General features: G+C 35.3%; 1 protein-coding gene across 1 annotated transcript; it reads right to left on the bottom strand.

The window, feature by feature from the left end:
• Window positions 1-493: 493 nt before the first annotated feature.
• LOC150110296 (uncharacterized) lies at window positions 494-17564 on the bottom strand. Its single transcript, XM_090392594.1, has 4 exons — window positions 17321-17564; window positions 15293-15605; window positions 11130-11361; window positions 494-2548 (listed from the first exon to the last, which is right to left on the bottom strand). The coding sequence occupies exons 1-4, from the start codon at window positions 17381-17383 to the stop codon at window positions 523-525; spliced, it is 2634 nt and encodes an 877-aa protein (XP_090248720.1). The 5' UTR covers window positions 17384-17564; the 3' UTR covers window positions 494-522.
• Window positions 17565-18747: the final 1183 nt, after the last annotated feature.

The raw sequence follows: 18747 nt of genomic DNA, 5'->3' as shown, positions 1-18747 counted from the left end.
ATTATATCCAAAATGTTAACTTTTTATTTTAACACTGTTGAATAATTTGTACTTTCTTGACTTAAAAAAAACAGTCATTATCCGAATTACAGTACATATCGACATATAAGGACGTTGTTCGAAGTTTTAAAAAAAATTGCTGAAACAAGACGTTGTCTTATACTTCGGTTATAAAATCTAAACGTTTGAATTTGGGAAGGAAAAACATTGTCAGTCTGCAACACATACGGTGAATTGTAAGAGGATGAAGAAGAAAAAGTTTAAGATTCAAAATTTTAATATACGGTTTCTTAAGTGAGGAACATTTTATTAAAAACTAATAAAACATATTATAAACTGTTTTAGGATGATTACTGTTATCTTTTATATTCTGTTAATTAGCATGTTAATATACTAGCATATTAACATATTCGTATTTAAGAAATGTCTTCAGTAAGGAAATCACGTATTTACAACGAATCTTTCTTACAACAAAGATTATAGCACAGTAACAACACAGTTTACAATGTGTTTATTCATCTTTTATGATTTTGAAAATCCATTCATTAACATATAGTCTACATTATCTTTAACCATGCTGTCATTTGTTTTAAACGCACAGTTAATGCTATTGTCGTTCTCTGATTCTGTGCCAAGTTCTTCTGCTTCTAAAGGATTCATATAACAGTAATCCGAATCATGTCGATTTTCCTTTACATTATCCTGTGGCTCATTTTTTACGATATTTGAGGGTTTCATGTAACAATAATCCGAAAGATCACTCCCTGCTTTCTTTTCCTCACCTGATTGGTTTTTTAAGCTTTTTGAGGGACTCATATAACAATAATCCGAAAAGATGTCACTTCCTCCATTATTTTCATCCAAAGATTCTATTTCTGAGCCTTTTATCCCATTTAATGATTCGCTCAGTGATAATGTCGAAATCGATTTGTTCTTTGACGGTTCTGTACACCAAGAATAAGCGTTTCTCTGCATTGATAGATCTTTAAACTTCTTCAGAGTTCCATTTTTGGGTTCATGAATGTCTATATTTGTTATCAAGGAGTGGATTGCTTTACTATCGGACAGATGCAAGTCAGTTTTACTACGACTGCGTTCATGTATTTCTTGTGTTAAATTATCACAAGTATTCAAATTATTTCGCTGCATTTTATTTGTATCACCACACAGAGCAACAGATGATTGCTGAACCGAAGACTTTAGAGTGTACTCGTAACCCTTTAATACAGTTCTCAAAGGTATATCAGGTGTAGGTATATCAATAGAAGTATTATCTTCATCGCTAGAATTCTGAATATCTTTATTTAGTTCTAGGCAAGTGGAAACAAGTAATTTTTCGTTTTGTTTTTGATCCATTACTGTTCGAATATTTCTTTCAGATTTATCCTCGGTATCTTGAAGATTAGGATCAGGATCTTCGACTGAGTCCGTGGGTTTAATATGTGACACGAAAACTTCATTAGTTAGAGCGTTGGTATCTTGAACTATCACTTCTTTATTCTTTATCAAACTGTTGCTTTCGATGTTTTCTGTACTTTGTGAAATCAATGTTGAGAATGCGGGGAAATGTTTATACCAGTTGTTATGCTGAATAGCTTCACATTCAGACTTGACATCTACAGAGTTGTTTGTTCTATCATGGATTCGCCTTTCAAGATTATTTAAACTTCGTGATTGATCACGCTCTAATTCTTTAGAAAAATAATGTTGCAAGTCTGATTTGTTTTTCGTAATATTTTGATTTTTTTCAACGAATTTCTGTTGGATTCGTTCCAGAGATGAACATTCTGTGCCTTGGTGTGTTTGCAAGCTTTTAAAAGATTTAGAATCATCACTGGAAATCAGTAATTCTGGAAATACCAGCAATGAATGCTTGGTCAGTTCAGTGCCACTATCTTGTGAAACTGCTTCCTGATTATCTGGTATAACTGGATCAGATGAGAGCCGTAAAAACATTTCATCTTGTTGGGTTATGAAATGATTATATTGTTCTGGAGTTAATGGCGAAGAGTCAGAGTCTGTAGAGCTGCTTGAACTCCGTAAGGGCAAATAGAAAGACGAGGAAGAAGACAGACTACATTCGAGAATATCACTTCCTATTGAGCTGTGACCAGTTGAAACTGATGAATGAGAATAGTTACGCAATGGGCTACTTAGTTTGTTCTCTAGAATTAATTTTTGGCAGTCGTTATGATGACTTCCTCTTTCAGTGCACGGTTTTGTTGACGATGGAATCGTCAATGAGCAGGAAATGGGAATACTGGAAGGTGTTTTAATATATTCTTCTTTGACTTCTTCCTGTGAAGATTTTCCTGTTTTGGAAAGGTTGGAAACAATCATTTGAGTTTTTCCATTTTCCTCTTGAGGAGAGTTTAGAATTTCTTCATTGTGCAAATCTGAATACTCACAGCAGGGTTGCTTACTCTCCTGTTCTTGAGATTTCTCAAATGCATTTAACTCTGCAAGAGCGTCTTTTACTAACTGCACAATGTCCAGCGCATGTTCACTGTAAAACACTGTCTCTTCTCTCTTTTCGCGAGAGTCTTTGCTGGAAAGAAAAAAAATAAAAAGAATGTTAGATACGGGAACATAATGAATGTTTATATATATATATATATATATATATATATAACTCTATTTCATATATATATATATAACTCTATTTCATAAATATATATATAACTCTATTTCACAATATATATATATATATATATATTGTGAAATAGAGTTATATATATATTAACGATACCAAGTAATTATATATATATATATATATATATTAAGGATATCAAGTAATTTTATATATATATATATATATATATTAAGAATGCCAAGTAATTTTATAAACTTGGTTTTTTTACTCCTTCTCCAAAGTAAGCAAAACAGTTAGTAAGCCTGAACGTAGCTGAAGTCTAAAGGTAGTGCAACACCAGGACAACTCGTTGTAAAGGTGGGTAAAGCTCTGATCAGTATTCTTAGTATTTCCCATAATGTAAAACACATCTCACTAAGAGATGTATACTGTTATATATTATGGGTGTGTGTGTGGGGGGAGGTTACTACCCAGACCGGTTTCAACCTTTTTTTTTTTTAGGTCTCCTCAGTGAGTAGCTAGACCCTGAAATACCAAGGTTTTTAGTAATACAGAGCCTTATATCTCACTAAGAGATATATACCTGTTATACATTATGGGTGTGTGGGGGGTAAGACGATCCCGAAAGATCGCTAAACTCAGCGTTGTTCCACTCCATGACAGACTCACCCCGCCACCGAGAAGAACTTCTCAGCATTGGCTCTACCCACCACCAAGCAGAGCCATAATCCCAGCGGTGGCCCCACTCAGAGACAGGCAAAAACCTACGTCCGAGCGGAGCCTCTCAAAGCCAGATCCGCCCAGCACCGGTTTCCACCCTCATTGGGGTCTCATCAGTGAGGAGGTAAACTGTGAAATACCAAGGTTTTTAGTAATACAGAGCCTTATCAACTTTACCTGTACAAGTTGCTACAAGGTGCTTTTACTTTGAATAAGAAACTCTGGATGAGATAAAGATGTGAAAAGTTTTTTACCTTAATATATATTAAGGATTCCAAGTAATTTTATAAACTTGGTTTTTTTTACTCCTTCACCCAAGTAAGCAAAACAGTTAAGTTTGCGCCTGAACGTAGTTCAAGTCTAAAGGTCGTGCAACACCAGAGAAACTCGTTGTAAAGGTGGGTAAAGATTACCTGGTATCCTTAATATATATTATCCCCAAGGTAAAAAACTTTTCACATCTTTATCTCATCCAGAGTTTCTTATTCAAAGCAAAAGCACCTTGTAGCAACTTGTACAGGTAAAATTGATAAGATCTGTATTACTAAAAACCTTGATATTTCAGGGTCTAGCTATTCACTGAGGAGACCTCAAAAAAGGTTGAAACCGGTCTGGGTAGTGACCTCCCCCGACCCATAATGCATAACAGTATAATGTATAACAGTATACATCTCTTAGTGAGATGTGTTTTACATTATGGGAAATACTAAGAGTAGTAATCAGAGCTTTACTCACCTTTACAACGAGTTGCCCTGGTGTTGCACTACCTATAGACTTGAACTACGTTCAGGCGCAAACTTAACTGTTTTGCTTACTTGGGAGAAGGAGTAAAAAAAACCAAGTTTATAAAATTACTTCTATCTATCTCCATGGCTTTAACAGGCCTTTAAGGCCCACAACCCTCCAAGCATGCTTGGATTTCGTAACCGAAATACGAGGATAGAATGGTCACCCCTATGCCTCGAAGTATTCCTGGCTGTATCCTGTGTGTGTTCACGGGGCCGGTTTGCCTGCTTGCGGGATGAAAAACGCTAGATAAACTGGCGGGAAAAAACCCTGCTGCCCACGCCCAAGACCGGCTAACTTGGCTATGGCTGAGAAAGATCCTTCAGCTCATCACGTCGTCGACGGGAATCGAACCTAGGACACTCCTTCCCCAGTCATATGGTTGCGAAGCGCAAAGCTACTAGGCTAACCGCGCGGGCTATAAAATTACTTGGTATCCTTAATATATATTATCCCCAAGGTAAAAAACTTTTCACACACACACACATATATATACATTGAACAGTGGAAATATATATATTTCGGTACCAAATGAAATCAACCAGTAACACGCGATGACCACATTTGGAACAAAGTTTATAATTATAAATAGGAGGCGGAGTATCTATGTTTCATTGATAAAGCTGATTTGGAAAGGAGAGTGGAAGACAGTCCGGTAATATTATCTCAAACACGTTTCCCTTGCTAGAATGGCAATCGCAACAGCATGTTGAGAATTCCGAGAATAAACAAAACCATCATTGGTTTCAGCCATTGGTCAGAAACAGCTGATTGATCGGAGAGATTACTTGCTAACATTTGTCAAATGACTTGGAGGAAAAGAAGTGTGTCTGTATAATGTATAACAGCGGAAGACTAGCGAGGATGAAAAGACATCATCATCGTCATCATCATCAATTCCTGCCATGTACCTTCAAAGGATGTACAGGATATTATAGTACTACATGAAAAATTTACATCATTACTAACTTCCTATCTACAATTTTCCTCCAAGTCAGTCTGTTACTTGACAAGACTCCAACATTATCAGGTCTTATATTTCTATCGTCTAAGGCACTTTGTACCATATCAATCCACCTATATCTTGGTCTTCCTCTGGGTCGTTTTCCTGCCAAACTTGCCGGGAAAGAACATTTGTTTTGCTAATTTTTCCTCTCCCATTCTGTTTAAGTGACCATACCAACTGAGATTAGCTCTGCTAATGCATTCCTGGATGCTGACAATGTCAAGTTCTTTCCTAATATAATCGTTTTTAATATGATATTGCCATTGATGCCATCTGTTCACACCCTAATCTTTCTCAGGACTCTCATATCTGCGGTCTCTAGTGTTTGGTCAAGTGTTTTACTTCTGACCCAGATCCATAAGTTAAAATTGCTTTGAACACTGTCTTGTATACAGTTAATTTAGTGTTTCGACTAATTTCTTTCTTATTCCATATGGATTTATTCAATTGACTTCATATCATACCAACTTTGTTGATTCTGTTGTCTATTTCTATATTTAATTTACCATCTTCACTAAAAATCGTGCCTATGTAGCTGAAATGTTTTACTTGTTCCACAGTTCACAATACAGTTGACATTTTCAATGATTCTGCCTATTTTCATTGTCTTTGTCTTGTTATTGCTGACCTTCATACCATGTCTATTACAACAGTTATTCAATTTAGTCAGGGAATTTTGCAGACTTGTGCTGAATTTATTTAGAAGTATAACATCGTCCGTATAAAGTAAAGAGCTGACATTAACATCTCCATTTTTGATATCATGTTTAATACCACTTTCCTTCATAATGTGATCCATATAGATAATGAATAACAGAAGGGATAATGTACATCCTTGTCTCACACCAGATTTAACATTAAACTGTCTTCGTGTGCTTCCTTCAATTCTAACTGCTGACTTGCAACTCAAATAAAGACTAAGTATTGCTTGATATAATGCCCCATTGACACCATATAACTGTAGCGTATTGAATAGCTTCTCTCTTGGCACCTTATCATATGTCTTTTCCAGATCGACAAAACTTAAATAGAGATCTTTGTTATATTCCCATGATTTCTCAACTATTTGTCATAAAGTGAAGATCTGATCCTGACATCCTCTATTTGGCCTGAATCCAGCTTGTTCTTCACCAAACTTTTCTTCCACAACTATTCTCAAGTATTTCCCTACTGAGTACTCCCAGGAATACTCAGTAGGGAAATACTTCTGTAATTCTCACATTCGGTTTTATTTCTCTTTTTATATATGAGTACTTGAGAACTCTGCTCCAATCATCGGGAATTCGTCCCTCTGTACAGGCCTTCTTAACTATGCAGTGCAGCCACTGTAAGACTTTTCTTCCTCCATATTTGAGCATTTCTGGTCGAATATCATCTACTCCTGCTGCCTTTCCACGTTTCAAGCCTTTGATGACTTTTTCTACTTCAAGTATTGATATGTATTCCTGACTGTATGCGTGTTGAATGTTTTTTTTTTCTATCATTGTTGCTTCATTTAGCAATTTTTCAAAGTAATTACTCCATACTGCAAGGATATTTTTTGTCCCGTTTTCATGTCACCTTTATCATCTCTAACTCCTTTTACAGCACTCTTTTCTCCATTTATAAGTTTCTTCAACAACCTCCAGATTATTTTACCACCTTCTTGATATTTATTTTCTATGTTCTTGCCCAAATCCTCCCGTGATTTTTGTTTAGCTAGTTTTGCACAGTGTTTAGCTTTCTTTGTTCTCTTATTTCTTTGTTTCTTTGTTTAGCTAACTGAAAAGACCTAAGTTCAGATCTTTCAAGGACGCGAAGAACTTTTAATAATGGATTTTCAATGGAAGATGAGTTAGTCCCCATCTCATGAAAACCCGAACTTTCTCCGAAAGCTGTGATTTTCATTTTAATTGCAACCAACCACATTTGTATAATAAAAAAAAATAAAATAAAATAAAAAAAATCGGATGCGTTTAAGGCAATCAAAGGAATGCCAGCATCTCCAATACTAGAGTATGAGGTGCACACAGTTGATGACTCTCGGTTCCTGTTATTTAATTTCATGAAGACAGAAAAACAAGGGCTAATTACTACAAAAGCACGAATTCATGAATCCAACATGACTGAACAAATCCAAAAAGTAATCGTTTTAGACACGTTTTCTTGAATTCTTTAGCCGTTTATATCAATGGATCAACTACACGGTTCAGCCTACCTGAACATAGAGATCTACTAATTCACTCACAATAGCTAGTCACTTGATAAAGATAGTCGCTGATCTCAATCCTATGGAGTATCTTTCTGAAGGTTACTCGCCTAATCTGATGTTACAGGAATTCATCATCCGCCTGGAGGAGAATATATGTGAAGTGTTTGCCCAAACTTCGTGGAGTCCATGCACGAGCGTCTCGAAGCTGTTCTGAAGGCTTACGATGGCTCAATAATATACTAGTGAAGAGGCATCTTTAATATATTGGACACTTAATATAGATAACACATAACTGTTAGAATTTGGAAATGAAAAAAAAATACGCTGAAAAAATAGTACCTATGGAAGACAAAACTTAATATTCAGCAAGAATTGCCTGTTCGACATATCGCAAACTGGAACCAAAGAAGTGCGAAACCATTAAGGTACATGCTACTAGGGAATTGGTCGACCCTTGAAGAGATGAAAACTGTTAAACTAAAGGATGAGCAGTAAGATTCTGAAGTTCATGGAACCTAACATGTTTCACTTTGTCTTAGAAAAATGGAACGGTAAGCAAGAAACAGATAAAAAAAAGGGTAATGTTTTAAAATGTTTCAATTTGTTTTCTCATTCTTTATTACTAGTTAGATATGCAAGATCTAAAAAAGAAGAAAAAAAGTGAATTACTGATAGATCATCACTGTCCAAATTTTTGCAAATACGAAAATATGAAGGTGTTAATGAATTAAAATAACCTGATATTGAAAAGAAAATTCATTCTCAACTTGCGTCAAACACCTGAAGCGTATGTTGTTGAACTTGAGAGTATAAAATATCTAAAACATATTTCTTTGAATGAGTGGCGAGATAAAAAGAAAAAGCAGCTTACGTAGATGGTTTCTAAAGATAACAGTGGGCTAAAGGTAGCACATGCACGTAGACAGACAAGATGAAAGATACTGTGTGGTTGTGAGAATCCTTTGTGTCAGCGTATTTTGCCCTCTCTTTCTCTCTCTCTCTCTCTCTCTCTCTCTCTACAATAATGAAATTGCAAGTCGCAGTGACACGTGCCAACACAGCGAACTATATTTTTACTTAATGATCTAGTCCAATACACAAGTCATTAACTCTTTTCTTAGTACCTCAACTACTAAACATACGATGACCCGCCCTGCAAATATAACATAGATCCTATGTTCTATGTTATATTTGCAATATAATGCAATTATGTTCAACAATCTGGGGAGTTCTATTAGCATGTATGAGGCAAATTACTAATTTTAATGTCGTGTTTGAATTATATTACACTTTTTCCCGCACAATAATAACGATATTAAGTTTTTTTTTTTTTTTGTAATATTTATTACACATGTCCTCCTCTTACATAAAATATCTTCACATTACAAATGGTAAGCAGTGGTGTAGCTAGAGCTTTTTCCGCCCGGGGCGATCCCTGAGTTTATCTCCCCCTTTCAATACACACCAAAAATATTACAAAAAGTCAAAACATCGTTTAGGGAAATAAATTAAAACACTGTTTGTTTTTGAAGTAAAACTTTAATTTCAACATTCTAAAATTTCTTGCTTTACTGCTAGCAAAATCGTCGATGACATTTGGCGAAGTCTATTTCATAGTAATATGCGTAATTTTTAATCAATTTTATTTAGAAAAACTCCTCTCCCAACTAGCAACACCTACAGCAATTGTGAGGAAAATTTGCAGTACTATTACAATATTTGGAAATGAGTTCTCGAGACTGTATTTTAGAATTAACTGCAAAAGTTCAAAAAGATTCAAAGTGCCGCCCGAAGCGAACCGCCTCCCTCCGCCCCACCTTAGCTACGCCTCTGGTGGTAAGAAATATTTACATTTCATCTAGCAAAAATCGTTATTAATCTTATTTAATATCATAAGAAATATTTTATTAGATATATGAAGAGCCAAGGGCTTCAATTCGGCGACATATGACTTGTTTAAGTTAAGGGATATTACATCACCTATCGTTTCTTAGCCGAATAAGAAACTCAAGGAGTTTAATGCCTATAGTAGAAGGAAATATAGTAGAATTGCCGAACTTTATAGTTTCTACTATATTCGGCATGAAACTCTTTGAGTTTCTTATTCGACAAGAAATATGTTTCATATTATTGGAGTTTTGCCTACTAATCGGTAAACCCACCTTCCTACTACTGTCTAAATCACACTTTATATACAGCATACTATCAAAAGTACTAGAACACCGCAAAAATTACTTATCAATTATTAAATTTTTAGTTTTAATAATTATTAATTGCCGTTTGACAGAATAGTCCACTAATTAATTAACAGTACCGGAACGTTTCAGTACCTGAGCGTCTTGAAAAATAGTATTTCAGCTGGAAATTTAATCTATACTAAACTTAATAGTTTAGTAAATTAAACTATTATATAATTCCCACCAAATTCCCGTCCGCCTGAGGCTGCTTGAATTTCCCAATTTGGAGTTTGAAGCAATTAATGCAGCCCGCTTGCTGCATCCCCTAAGGGTGAGTATTCGATGTCTGTAGATCTGTGTGTTCACAGGGAGTGTTTCCGGGAGAAAAACCCTCTACTTCCGTATGAGACCTGCTAACTCACCTTTAATTGAAAAGGTCTGCTAAAGGTTCTTCGCATCATAGACAGGATTCGAACTTAAGTTCGAAACCAACTGAGCAACGGAGACTAGTATTATATAATAGTTTAAGTATTACGCCATTGGACGAAGTGGTCCTCTGTTATCACATGGAAGGCAAAGCCCTCCCTGGTAGAACGACCCCCTCCCCCTCATCTGGAAAGAAAACCGGGTTCTGTTAATATTTCTATGTTTTTTAATCTGCCTCAGCTGTTATAAAAAAACACAGATTTGTGGTTAGTTCAGTTCCGGATATTTTCACAACATCGATGTTTCTACCAGTCATGACTGTGTCTACAGCATTTCACTTCCACCATCAATGGCTTATAAATATGACAGCCATTAAAATAGTGAGCATGAAATTGGCCACTATGTTTAGCCAGCATGTTTTACTTTTGTTAGTGTGATGTATATGGGTTCTCGTTTCTTAATTTTTTTTTTTTTTTTTTTCAGTTTTCACATGAAAATAAAGTGGTAGAAATTGCTTGTTTATGATTATAATTTGGGATTTCAGCCCAAGCAACTATAATTCCATTCCCTGAGTTTCAGTGAGGGGAAAAGAGCCCCACCCCCACACACACACCTTCGGCATGAGACCAGTTAATTAACCTTCAGTTGAAAAGTTCTTATAAGGGTGCTTTGAGTCAAACGGCGCCGTCGATACCGACTGAGCTATAGGGAGTCGGAAGTAATTGCATAAACAAGGTTTTTCAATGATGGCAAGTTAGCCGATCTCCTACAAAGAGGAAAGACAAAACAGACAAATTGGCTGTCGAACACATGCACTCAACAAAGAATATTTTCTCCTTGTGGCTTGAATTTTTGCGTCAAATTTCCCGCTAATCAACCCCAACGTCTATAAGGAAACCCTTTATGAAATGGGTTCTATGTTTCGTTTTGTACACAACAGCGAAGTACCTTGTTATCTAGCAAGATTATGGCTGTATGAACATATAAAGACTCTGCTAGTCTGCCTACTATCGCCTACTGGAAAATATAAAATATTCTAGTACAGGTCAGATAAGTTATTTAGTGATTGTTTCATTTTTCGGAGATTTTTTATTTCCTTTCGCAAACCAGCGATATTTATGTGGACTGAAGAATTAGTAAAAGAAAGTGCATAACTGGGTGCTCGTTCACAAGTACTAAATAAAAAAAATGGTCCTGAAGAAGCAAGAACAAATGATGCATAGTGCTTACCTTTTTGTTACAATTGATAAAACCGTATTCTCGTCATCACTGTGTTTATGGGACAAAATTTGGACACTTTCAATACACTGAATACACCATTTCCTAGTCACGTGTCCAGAATATTGGTGGATCAAGGTTATATCTTCGCCTTGAAGCATCAATTGACCATAACTTCCTAGAAGACCCATCCGACATGTGCTGCTGTTGTCAATCACGGCAACCTTATATCTTCTGGTCTCATCTGAAAACGATAAAGAAATTTACGTTAAAGCATTTTAAAGCTACTGCTTGTAGTTACTAAAATTTATGAATAATTTAAACATTAAACAGAATTTTAAACATTAATCATCCATTCCATATATATAATTCCATTCCAATTTCCTATGCATGTTATGCTCAATGACCTGTCATGACCAAGTAACTTGGCTTCTTTGAAATTAATTAATGCTCTGTTAGTACAGTTAATCCTATATGCATAGTGTAATAGGGTCAGTTGTTACATTCTTTGGGCAAATTTGTGGGATAGAAAACTCGAGTTTCAGAGAGAAAAAAACTTAGTACAACTGTATGAGATCAGCTAACTCATGTCTGGTTGAAAAACCAGATTGAAGGTTCTTACCCTAGTAGACTGGATTCGAACCCAGGTCTTACCAACCAGACGACATTGCCGAAGCCGATTGAATTACCAAGGCTTTCTCTATAATATAATATAAAGTTTGATATTTAATTTAGTGAAAACAAGATAAAGCAGTTAAATGACGCTGAGTGACCAAGTATTTTGTTCTCATTTAGAGAAATTCGGGGAGCCACAGTAGTTCATTTGATTCGATGACGCCCTATGGTTAGCAATAAGGTTCGAATCCGGTCTAGGAAGCGAAATTTTATCTGGATTATTATTATTACTATCATTATTACCTGAATCCCACCAACTGAAGTTTGTGAGCCTCATGCAGACAAATCCTGATCAACCTAGTTGGCTGATACCGATCTGTCTGTCAGGTTGGTGAGTTGACAGCGTGTCTGCTGTTCAGTCTACAGGTTGAGTTTTCAGTGGAAACAACTGACTGACAAAAAGACAAGTGTAATGTATTTTTAAATGCATGTGTACTTCTAGTCGTTTACCTATTTTGTGGGATGCAAATCGCTAGTTTTCTGGAAGAAAATCCTCTCTACCTGTATATTAGACTAATTCACTTGAGTCTAGACGGCATTCGAACCCAGGACTTTTCTATCTAAAGGGCGTCGTCATTATCGACTGAGCTAATCCTAGTGCTCCTGTGTTTGAATTCCATTGCAGGTATGCATGTCTGTGAGTGTCATCAGTGCATCATAGAATATTATTATCATTGGTGCGAAATCACTGTTGTTTATTGGAGACCTGAAATGGCTTGACAAGGTACTACGTCTGGTTCCTCGAGGATTCTAGATTATCTAATCCTCAGCTTAAGCCACAATACTAATTTAATGTAGGTTTTACAATCGTTCTATCAGTTAACATTCAGAGCGTGATCATCTGATTCTACACTTTTTTTTTTTTTTGTTGGAGGTGCTCATCTTGCTCACCACTAAAGATCTTTATAAGAGTAGTTAACCACTTTAAAGACAATTGAAATGGAAAAATAATTTGTAGATTAGTCATGTGTGTGTGTGTGGTTGTGCGCGCGCGCTTTCATAAATCAAGCAATGAATGATTTAGTTTTAAAACATTTAAAACAAATTACATACCCTTTTTTTTGGAGGGGTTGTGGTCATCATTAACCTTGGAGGGGGGGTGGGGAATACATGCAGAAAGAATGAATATATTCATCAGTAAAATTCCCTATGATGCTTTATTTTGCCACCAAAAGCTGCAGTCAAATTACTATTTAAAGTCAGGTTTACAAATGACTTCAAAGTAAATGAATAATTTTTTAGTGTAATTTGTTAACAGCACAGATATCCGACTTTGAAATTAATTGATAATGAGTTAAAATATGAATACATGGAGCTATTTGTGAGATGCTCTAACAGATGCCATAACCTATTTGCATTAACATTGCGTTGGTGGCGAATACATTTTCAAGTGTAGGTTTGCAAGGTCAAAAAATGTGTACATTGGAAGAATCCATTGTAAGCAAACAAACTCGAGAAACAGTTGCAAAGAGATTTGACAAAGCGGGCAGCTGTACACGAGAAAGAGAAAATTAGCTGGCATTTTTAGATAACATATGGAACAAAACCACTTATTTCTAAATTTATTATACTTTTATAATAGATAAAATCTGGAAAAACAACTGCGACAAAATATTAATAAGAAACCATTAATATAAAAGAAAATATTGATATAAAAATCTACGGTGAATCTCAAGAATGAAGACATGATTTTTTTAACAACTTCTTTTGTGGTATCTTACAAGATTTATTCACCATTTCTAGGGATTCCATACTCGGTTATTTTAAGTTGTTGTTTGTCTATTTCGAAACAGAATACTATGAAGAGAAAGAGGAAAACCACAAATATTTAATAAATGGAAGTTAATTGTGGAAATAGCGATGAAATGAACAGTAGATAAGCCTATTGCTTTGTATCCGAAAAAACGTATTTCAGGCATGAGGGTTCCGAGTTTCGGAACTAAAAACAGAAGTTAGATCAAATCAGACCAAAACTAAAGGGAGGAACTGCAATATGAAATTTTATATTTTTCTTTCATGTTTTTAAAAAAAGGAATCCAAAATCATTTGATTGCTATCATTATCGTCAAACCGATAATATATAATTGATGTAATCGACTGATATATTTATGAATAATAAATCAAAATGAGGAATTACTCATACAAAAAGGGTTGCAATGACGCATTTCAAAAGGCGTCATCTGTACTCGTGAGTACCTGTAGAGAGTTAAGCGATCCCACTTAGCTAACAGGTATAGCGGCCAGAAATGGCTAGGAAAAGTTCCACTGTTTGGTCTTTAGAGCAGAGTTTCTAGATTATCTAATCTTTAACCCAAGCGCAGTGATAAAAGTATTATAGATTTATAACCTTTCGTCAATAGGATTATCATAAAAAATGGAAATGATCAGAGATGATAATAAAATCTGTGCAGTGACGACGTTTTCCAATACTTCAACCGAGACGACCGTTTGAACCATATGCCGAGATAATTTAATTAGGGTCATTCTTTACCCTAATTAAATGTCTTAAATGTCTCAGCTTTTTTGTAAGGATGTCAAATATCCAATTTTATGAAAATCGTCAAGTTACCAGGGTTGAATTTAAAGTTCGTAGCCTAAGTATGAAGGGGGGAAATGAAAAGAATAGAATTGTCTGTAACTACAGATAAGTAATCGCAGAACATTTTAACTCATTTAAATTTCATTTCTTCCGTTTTTCACTCCTGAAAGCAACTACATAAGCTGATATTCCGAATACTGACAATATTGCAATCCATGACATCTTTCAATATTTACGGAAATAAATCTAATGCTAAAGGTCAGGCACGCTAACCTGGTACACACATTAGGGTCGGATGTCCCGTTCTATGCGACAATGAAGAAGTGTACCCCGAATTCCGCTATGACCGGGATCGTTGGAAAATAATGTCGTCTCTGGTCATCTGCGTTAACTGCCACATCACAGAAAACAGTGGACAAAGTCCACGATTTAGTAATTGCAGATAGCCGTTTCACCACTAGAAAATACACCACCAGTATTGCATTACAGAAGAAAGGGTTAAGTAACTGAAAATTGTTAAAATTGTGTGTGATTAAACACAATTTTACAATTATCATTTACAATTACAATTATTTAAATAACCGTTGAAGATTGCGCGCAACTTGGTATAAAAAGAGCAAGATCTCTTCAGGTGATCATGCTTCAACAGACTTCCATCTTCTTCCTTACCTTAAAAACCGCCTAGCTGGTGTACACCATCAGGCCTCAAAATGTATCGCCTTACGAGAAAGTGTATGGGGTTATGTTGAAAGAGGTAATACAGCTTCATGCAATGTAGTTCTGTATACTCTGGCTACAAATCTTTCATTTATCTCTCCTATTAAACATGCGTTTTGAGAAAAGCACCTAAATGATCCCTCTTTCTTTTCTTATAGAGCAAGTTATAATTAATAAAATCATTGATTGAGGTTGCTATCATAAAGAATTGCTGAAGTAGTGTGCACTCTTTCTAATAACTCACCTGTTTCCCAATTGCGCCATGAAATGGGAGGCCAAAGAGCATCTCTGATGGCTTCCATCCATTGTTGACTTTCTTTTTCGGAGTCGCCCGCTAGATGGAGTAGAAGCGTTTTACCCTCAGCTATACTGAATGCATATGGATGAGTGCGAGATCGGCTTCGAAATATCAAAGTTTTTTCATTGGTTAAGTTGACGTTCAGTGGACTATTTAGTTTATTGCTGAAGGTTTCAGGTGAATTATATACAGAAACGGTAAGCGTTTCTACAGGAGTGTCTTTCCAGGGAACAAGAATTATCCAACGACGTTTCCAGACCTGAAATAAAATGAATAATTTCAAATGTGTGATTGTTTTAAAGCACAAATTAGTATGAAATACCGTCATGATGACAAACCATACAGAACACTAATAGATTCCAAGCTTTATAGTACACGTTTCATTCGGTCCCTTTTTCTTTTAATTCAATTTTATCAATAATTATCGTTAATAGGTGTCTTATTTTTCTGAATTATTAATAACTTAATTTATTTTGGAACTGAGTATTAACTCACTTAACATCACTTTTCCAAACTGCTTTGCAGTTTGGAAAAGTGATGCAGAAAATACACAGTGGTTCACGAAGGGGTTTAAAATGTCAATAAGTTTTTTGATTATTAATTTTTTTTATTTATTTTTTCAGGTATTCTAATGAATATTTGGAAAATTAATCATGAAAAAGCTCGCAACCCGACAACAAACCAAAATTGTGAGATAATAAAATTATTAGCTCAAAATTTTATTTTGGACTAATAATTTTACGAAGATCTGCAATTAATTGGCCATCAGGGGCTCCGGATCCGACTTTTTCCTATGGTGTTTCCCGAAGGAGAACAACCCCCAGACTATCCATTAACAGCTGACATGGAACATGCCATAGAAAAGGGCCTCTTTTTGTGAAGCCAAAAATGAAAGGAATTTATGGTGTGATTTGTCATGACTAATAAAAAAATCTCCATATTCTGTGTTTCATTATATCAAAAAAATTAAAAAAAAGTTAATAAATTAAAAAAAAATTATTAGATGTTGAAACCCCTTTGTGACTTATAGGCCACACTGTACAAAGTACTTTTTTTTCATAACTGTGAAATTAAATAAATTTTCAAATTAGTTGACTATGGATGGGCGACTGTTTGGTACCATTTCCAGATCTATAATGCCAAACTATCATAAGTTCGATTTTCTAATTGCCGATCCGATGATTTTTTTCCCCACATTTTTTTATCCGATTTCCGAGTTAGTCTATCCTTGTCTCAGTAATTTTTTTGAATGATGGATTTCTACCCTACTATTTTATCCTGACATTGCAGTGGCGCACCCAGGGAGGGAGCCAGGGGCCCTGCTCCCCCTCCAAAAAAAAAAAAAGAAAAAGGAAATAAACACTAGAAAATTTTCCAAAAATCTTTTCCTAATTAAAATTGATTTTTTAAAATTTATGTTGTGTCTTCTATTTCTATACTATTTGTCATGTATTGGCGATCACTGCAGATGCTGAGTCATAGGTCATATGCAATGTGTAGTGTGTTTTCATAAATCGTCTACTCAACTCGCTCCCCCCCTCCCCCAAGATTAAATCTTGAGTGCTCCGGTCCCCTCCAAGATTAAATCCTGAGTGCGCCACTGCGTTGATGTGTCTTATGTAGAAGAAATGACGTATAGCAGCATGTATTTGAACAGAAAGAGAAAACCAGGTAGTCGGGAAAAGAATCTCATACTCTCGAAGCAGTTAGAGATTTTCCTTTGCCAGCATATGGTTATTACTATTTCTAAAATTAAAACAAAATACTGTATAACAACAACAAAATAGGAAGCTTAAAATACGTGTGCAAATGATAGCGGTATATTGGTTTCTGCATTCTCGTTTCCAAGAATGTCAAGCTAGTGTATTAAAAGGTGTCTGATGCAATTCATTCCAATGATTAACAGAAAATAGAAGAATGAGAATCACAATCACTAAAGGACAGTTAAAAAGAATGGTAGAAACATAGATTTACCTGCCACCTTTTTAAACCTCTTGCATGTACAGGAATTTTAACATCCACATAACCTGATTTCATTCTCACACGACTGACAATCTCCTATTCGGTTTTCTCTAAGACTTCAGTCAACAATAAACCATCAATCGAAAACAAACACAGCTTCAAAATGGATTCAATTAGCGATACTTTTCACCACACTATCCAATCTATACGACTTCGTTTCCAAACGTAATACTACAGGTTTGTGTACAGCTGTCACAGTATCTTGCACCTATAATTCCAATATGATAGCCAGGAGCTTAACTGATATCATTTATATGTTCAGATAACCTGGTCTATTACCTCATTTAGAAGTATTGGCTATCTCCCTCTGCGTGTGGTAGATATTGCATGCTTCGCTGCACTTGTAAACAAGAAGGGGTAGAGAATTCAAAGTAACTGTAATCTTGTTATTAAATCTGATGTCTGTCGTTAGGACGTTAATTGATTTGAATGCCGTCATGACAAATCAGTTTGGACTTCGTTGCTTTAGTTGTTACTCCAGTACGTTTAATAATTAAACTTTTATTATAAACCCTCTTATTCAAGCATAAATAAAAAGAGAAGTATTTAAAAAGAGGCTTGGAATTGAGAAGGGAATACTTAATGAGACGATATACATAGAGACATTTTATGATGAACGAAATGTGAACACAATTATAAGAAGGATATAATGAAAAATCACACACACACACACACACACACACACACACACACAAAGCCCTGTACGTGTGTGGTTTTTACACTGCTTGGATATACGATATCTGATTATTTCAGTCATCATTAAACTCTTTGATAATTTCACGATAACAATTGGTCTAAACTAATAATTCTTCCTATCTTCTCATTAATCACAATTAAAATAATTTTCCTTCTGCAATAAACTGCAATATCCTTTATAGTCTTCCGTACTTTTTTAATTCGTGGGTTTCTCAAACACATTGTGGATTACGTTTGATAAAGCAACTGCTTTTATTCGCGTCGTCAAGAATAAAAGGACAGTCATCAGTCCGATATACACAGATCAATGGCTTCATTGAAAAAAATGCAAAATATTATTTTCTCTACTATTTTAGGAGAAATGAAAATTTTTAATATGAAATTCTGCAAAACCCTACATAATTATATGAGTTTAGATTTTCAAAAATGAAGTATATGAAGAAGGGATCAAATTATCTATGAGAGAGACAAATAACTGCTCGAACTATTAAAAACGACAGAATATGAAACTCAGTCTTCGCCTTGAGTCGCCTTGGTATTGGCGCGATATTCAAAGAGTTCCTACATGGTTATTATTGATTTATTACTGTTTTAGGAATTTAAATAACTTGGTAGTGTTGTTTCGGATTCCTGGTTCTAATCAGAGATCAGGAAGAAACCTTATCTCGCATTTCAGACGAAAA

The sequence above is a fragment of the Typopeltis vanoorti genome, chromosome 1, assembly GCF_054136105.1.
Source record: "Typopeltis vanoorti isolate ZY-2024b chromosome 1, IOZ_Tvanoo_1.0, whole genome shotgun sequence".
In the NCBI taxonomy this organism is placed as follows: domain Eukaryota; kingdom Metazoa; phylum Arthropoda; class Arachnida; order Uropygi; family Thelyphonidae; genus Typopeltis; species Typopeltis vanoorti.
This window is presented reverse-complemented; position numbering and strand designations above follow the sequence as displayed.

What these genes read in the sequence shown, in the direction of transcription:
- LOC150110296 (XM_090392594.1), bottom strand. Translation starts at nt 17,383, where the DNA reads ATGAAATCAGGTTATGTGGATGTTAAAATTCCTGTACATGCAAGAGGT. An exon ending in ATGGCGCAATTGGGAAACAG is followed by an intron (nt 11,362 to 15,292) that starts GTGAGTTATTAG and finishes TATCGTTTTCAG; the next exon opens with ATGAGACCAGAAGATATAAG. An exon ending in TTATCAATTGTAACAAAAAG is followed by an intron (nt 2,549 to 11,129) that starts GTAAGCACTATG and finishes TTTTCTTTCCAG; the next exon opens with CAAAGACTCTCGCGAAAAGA.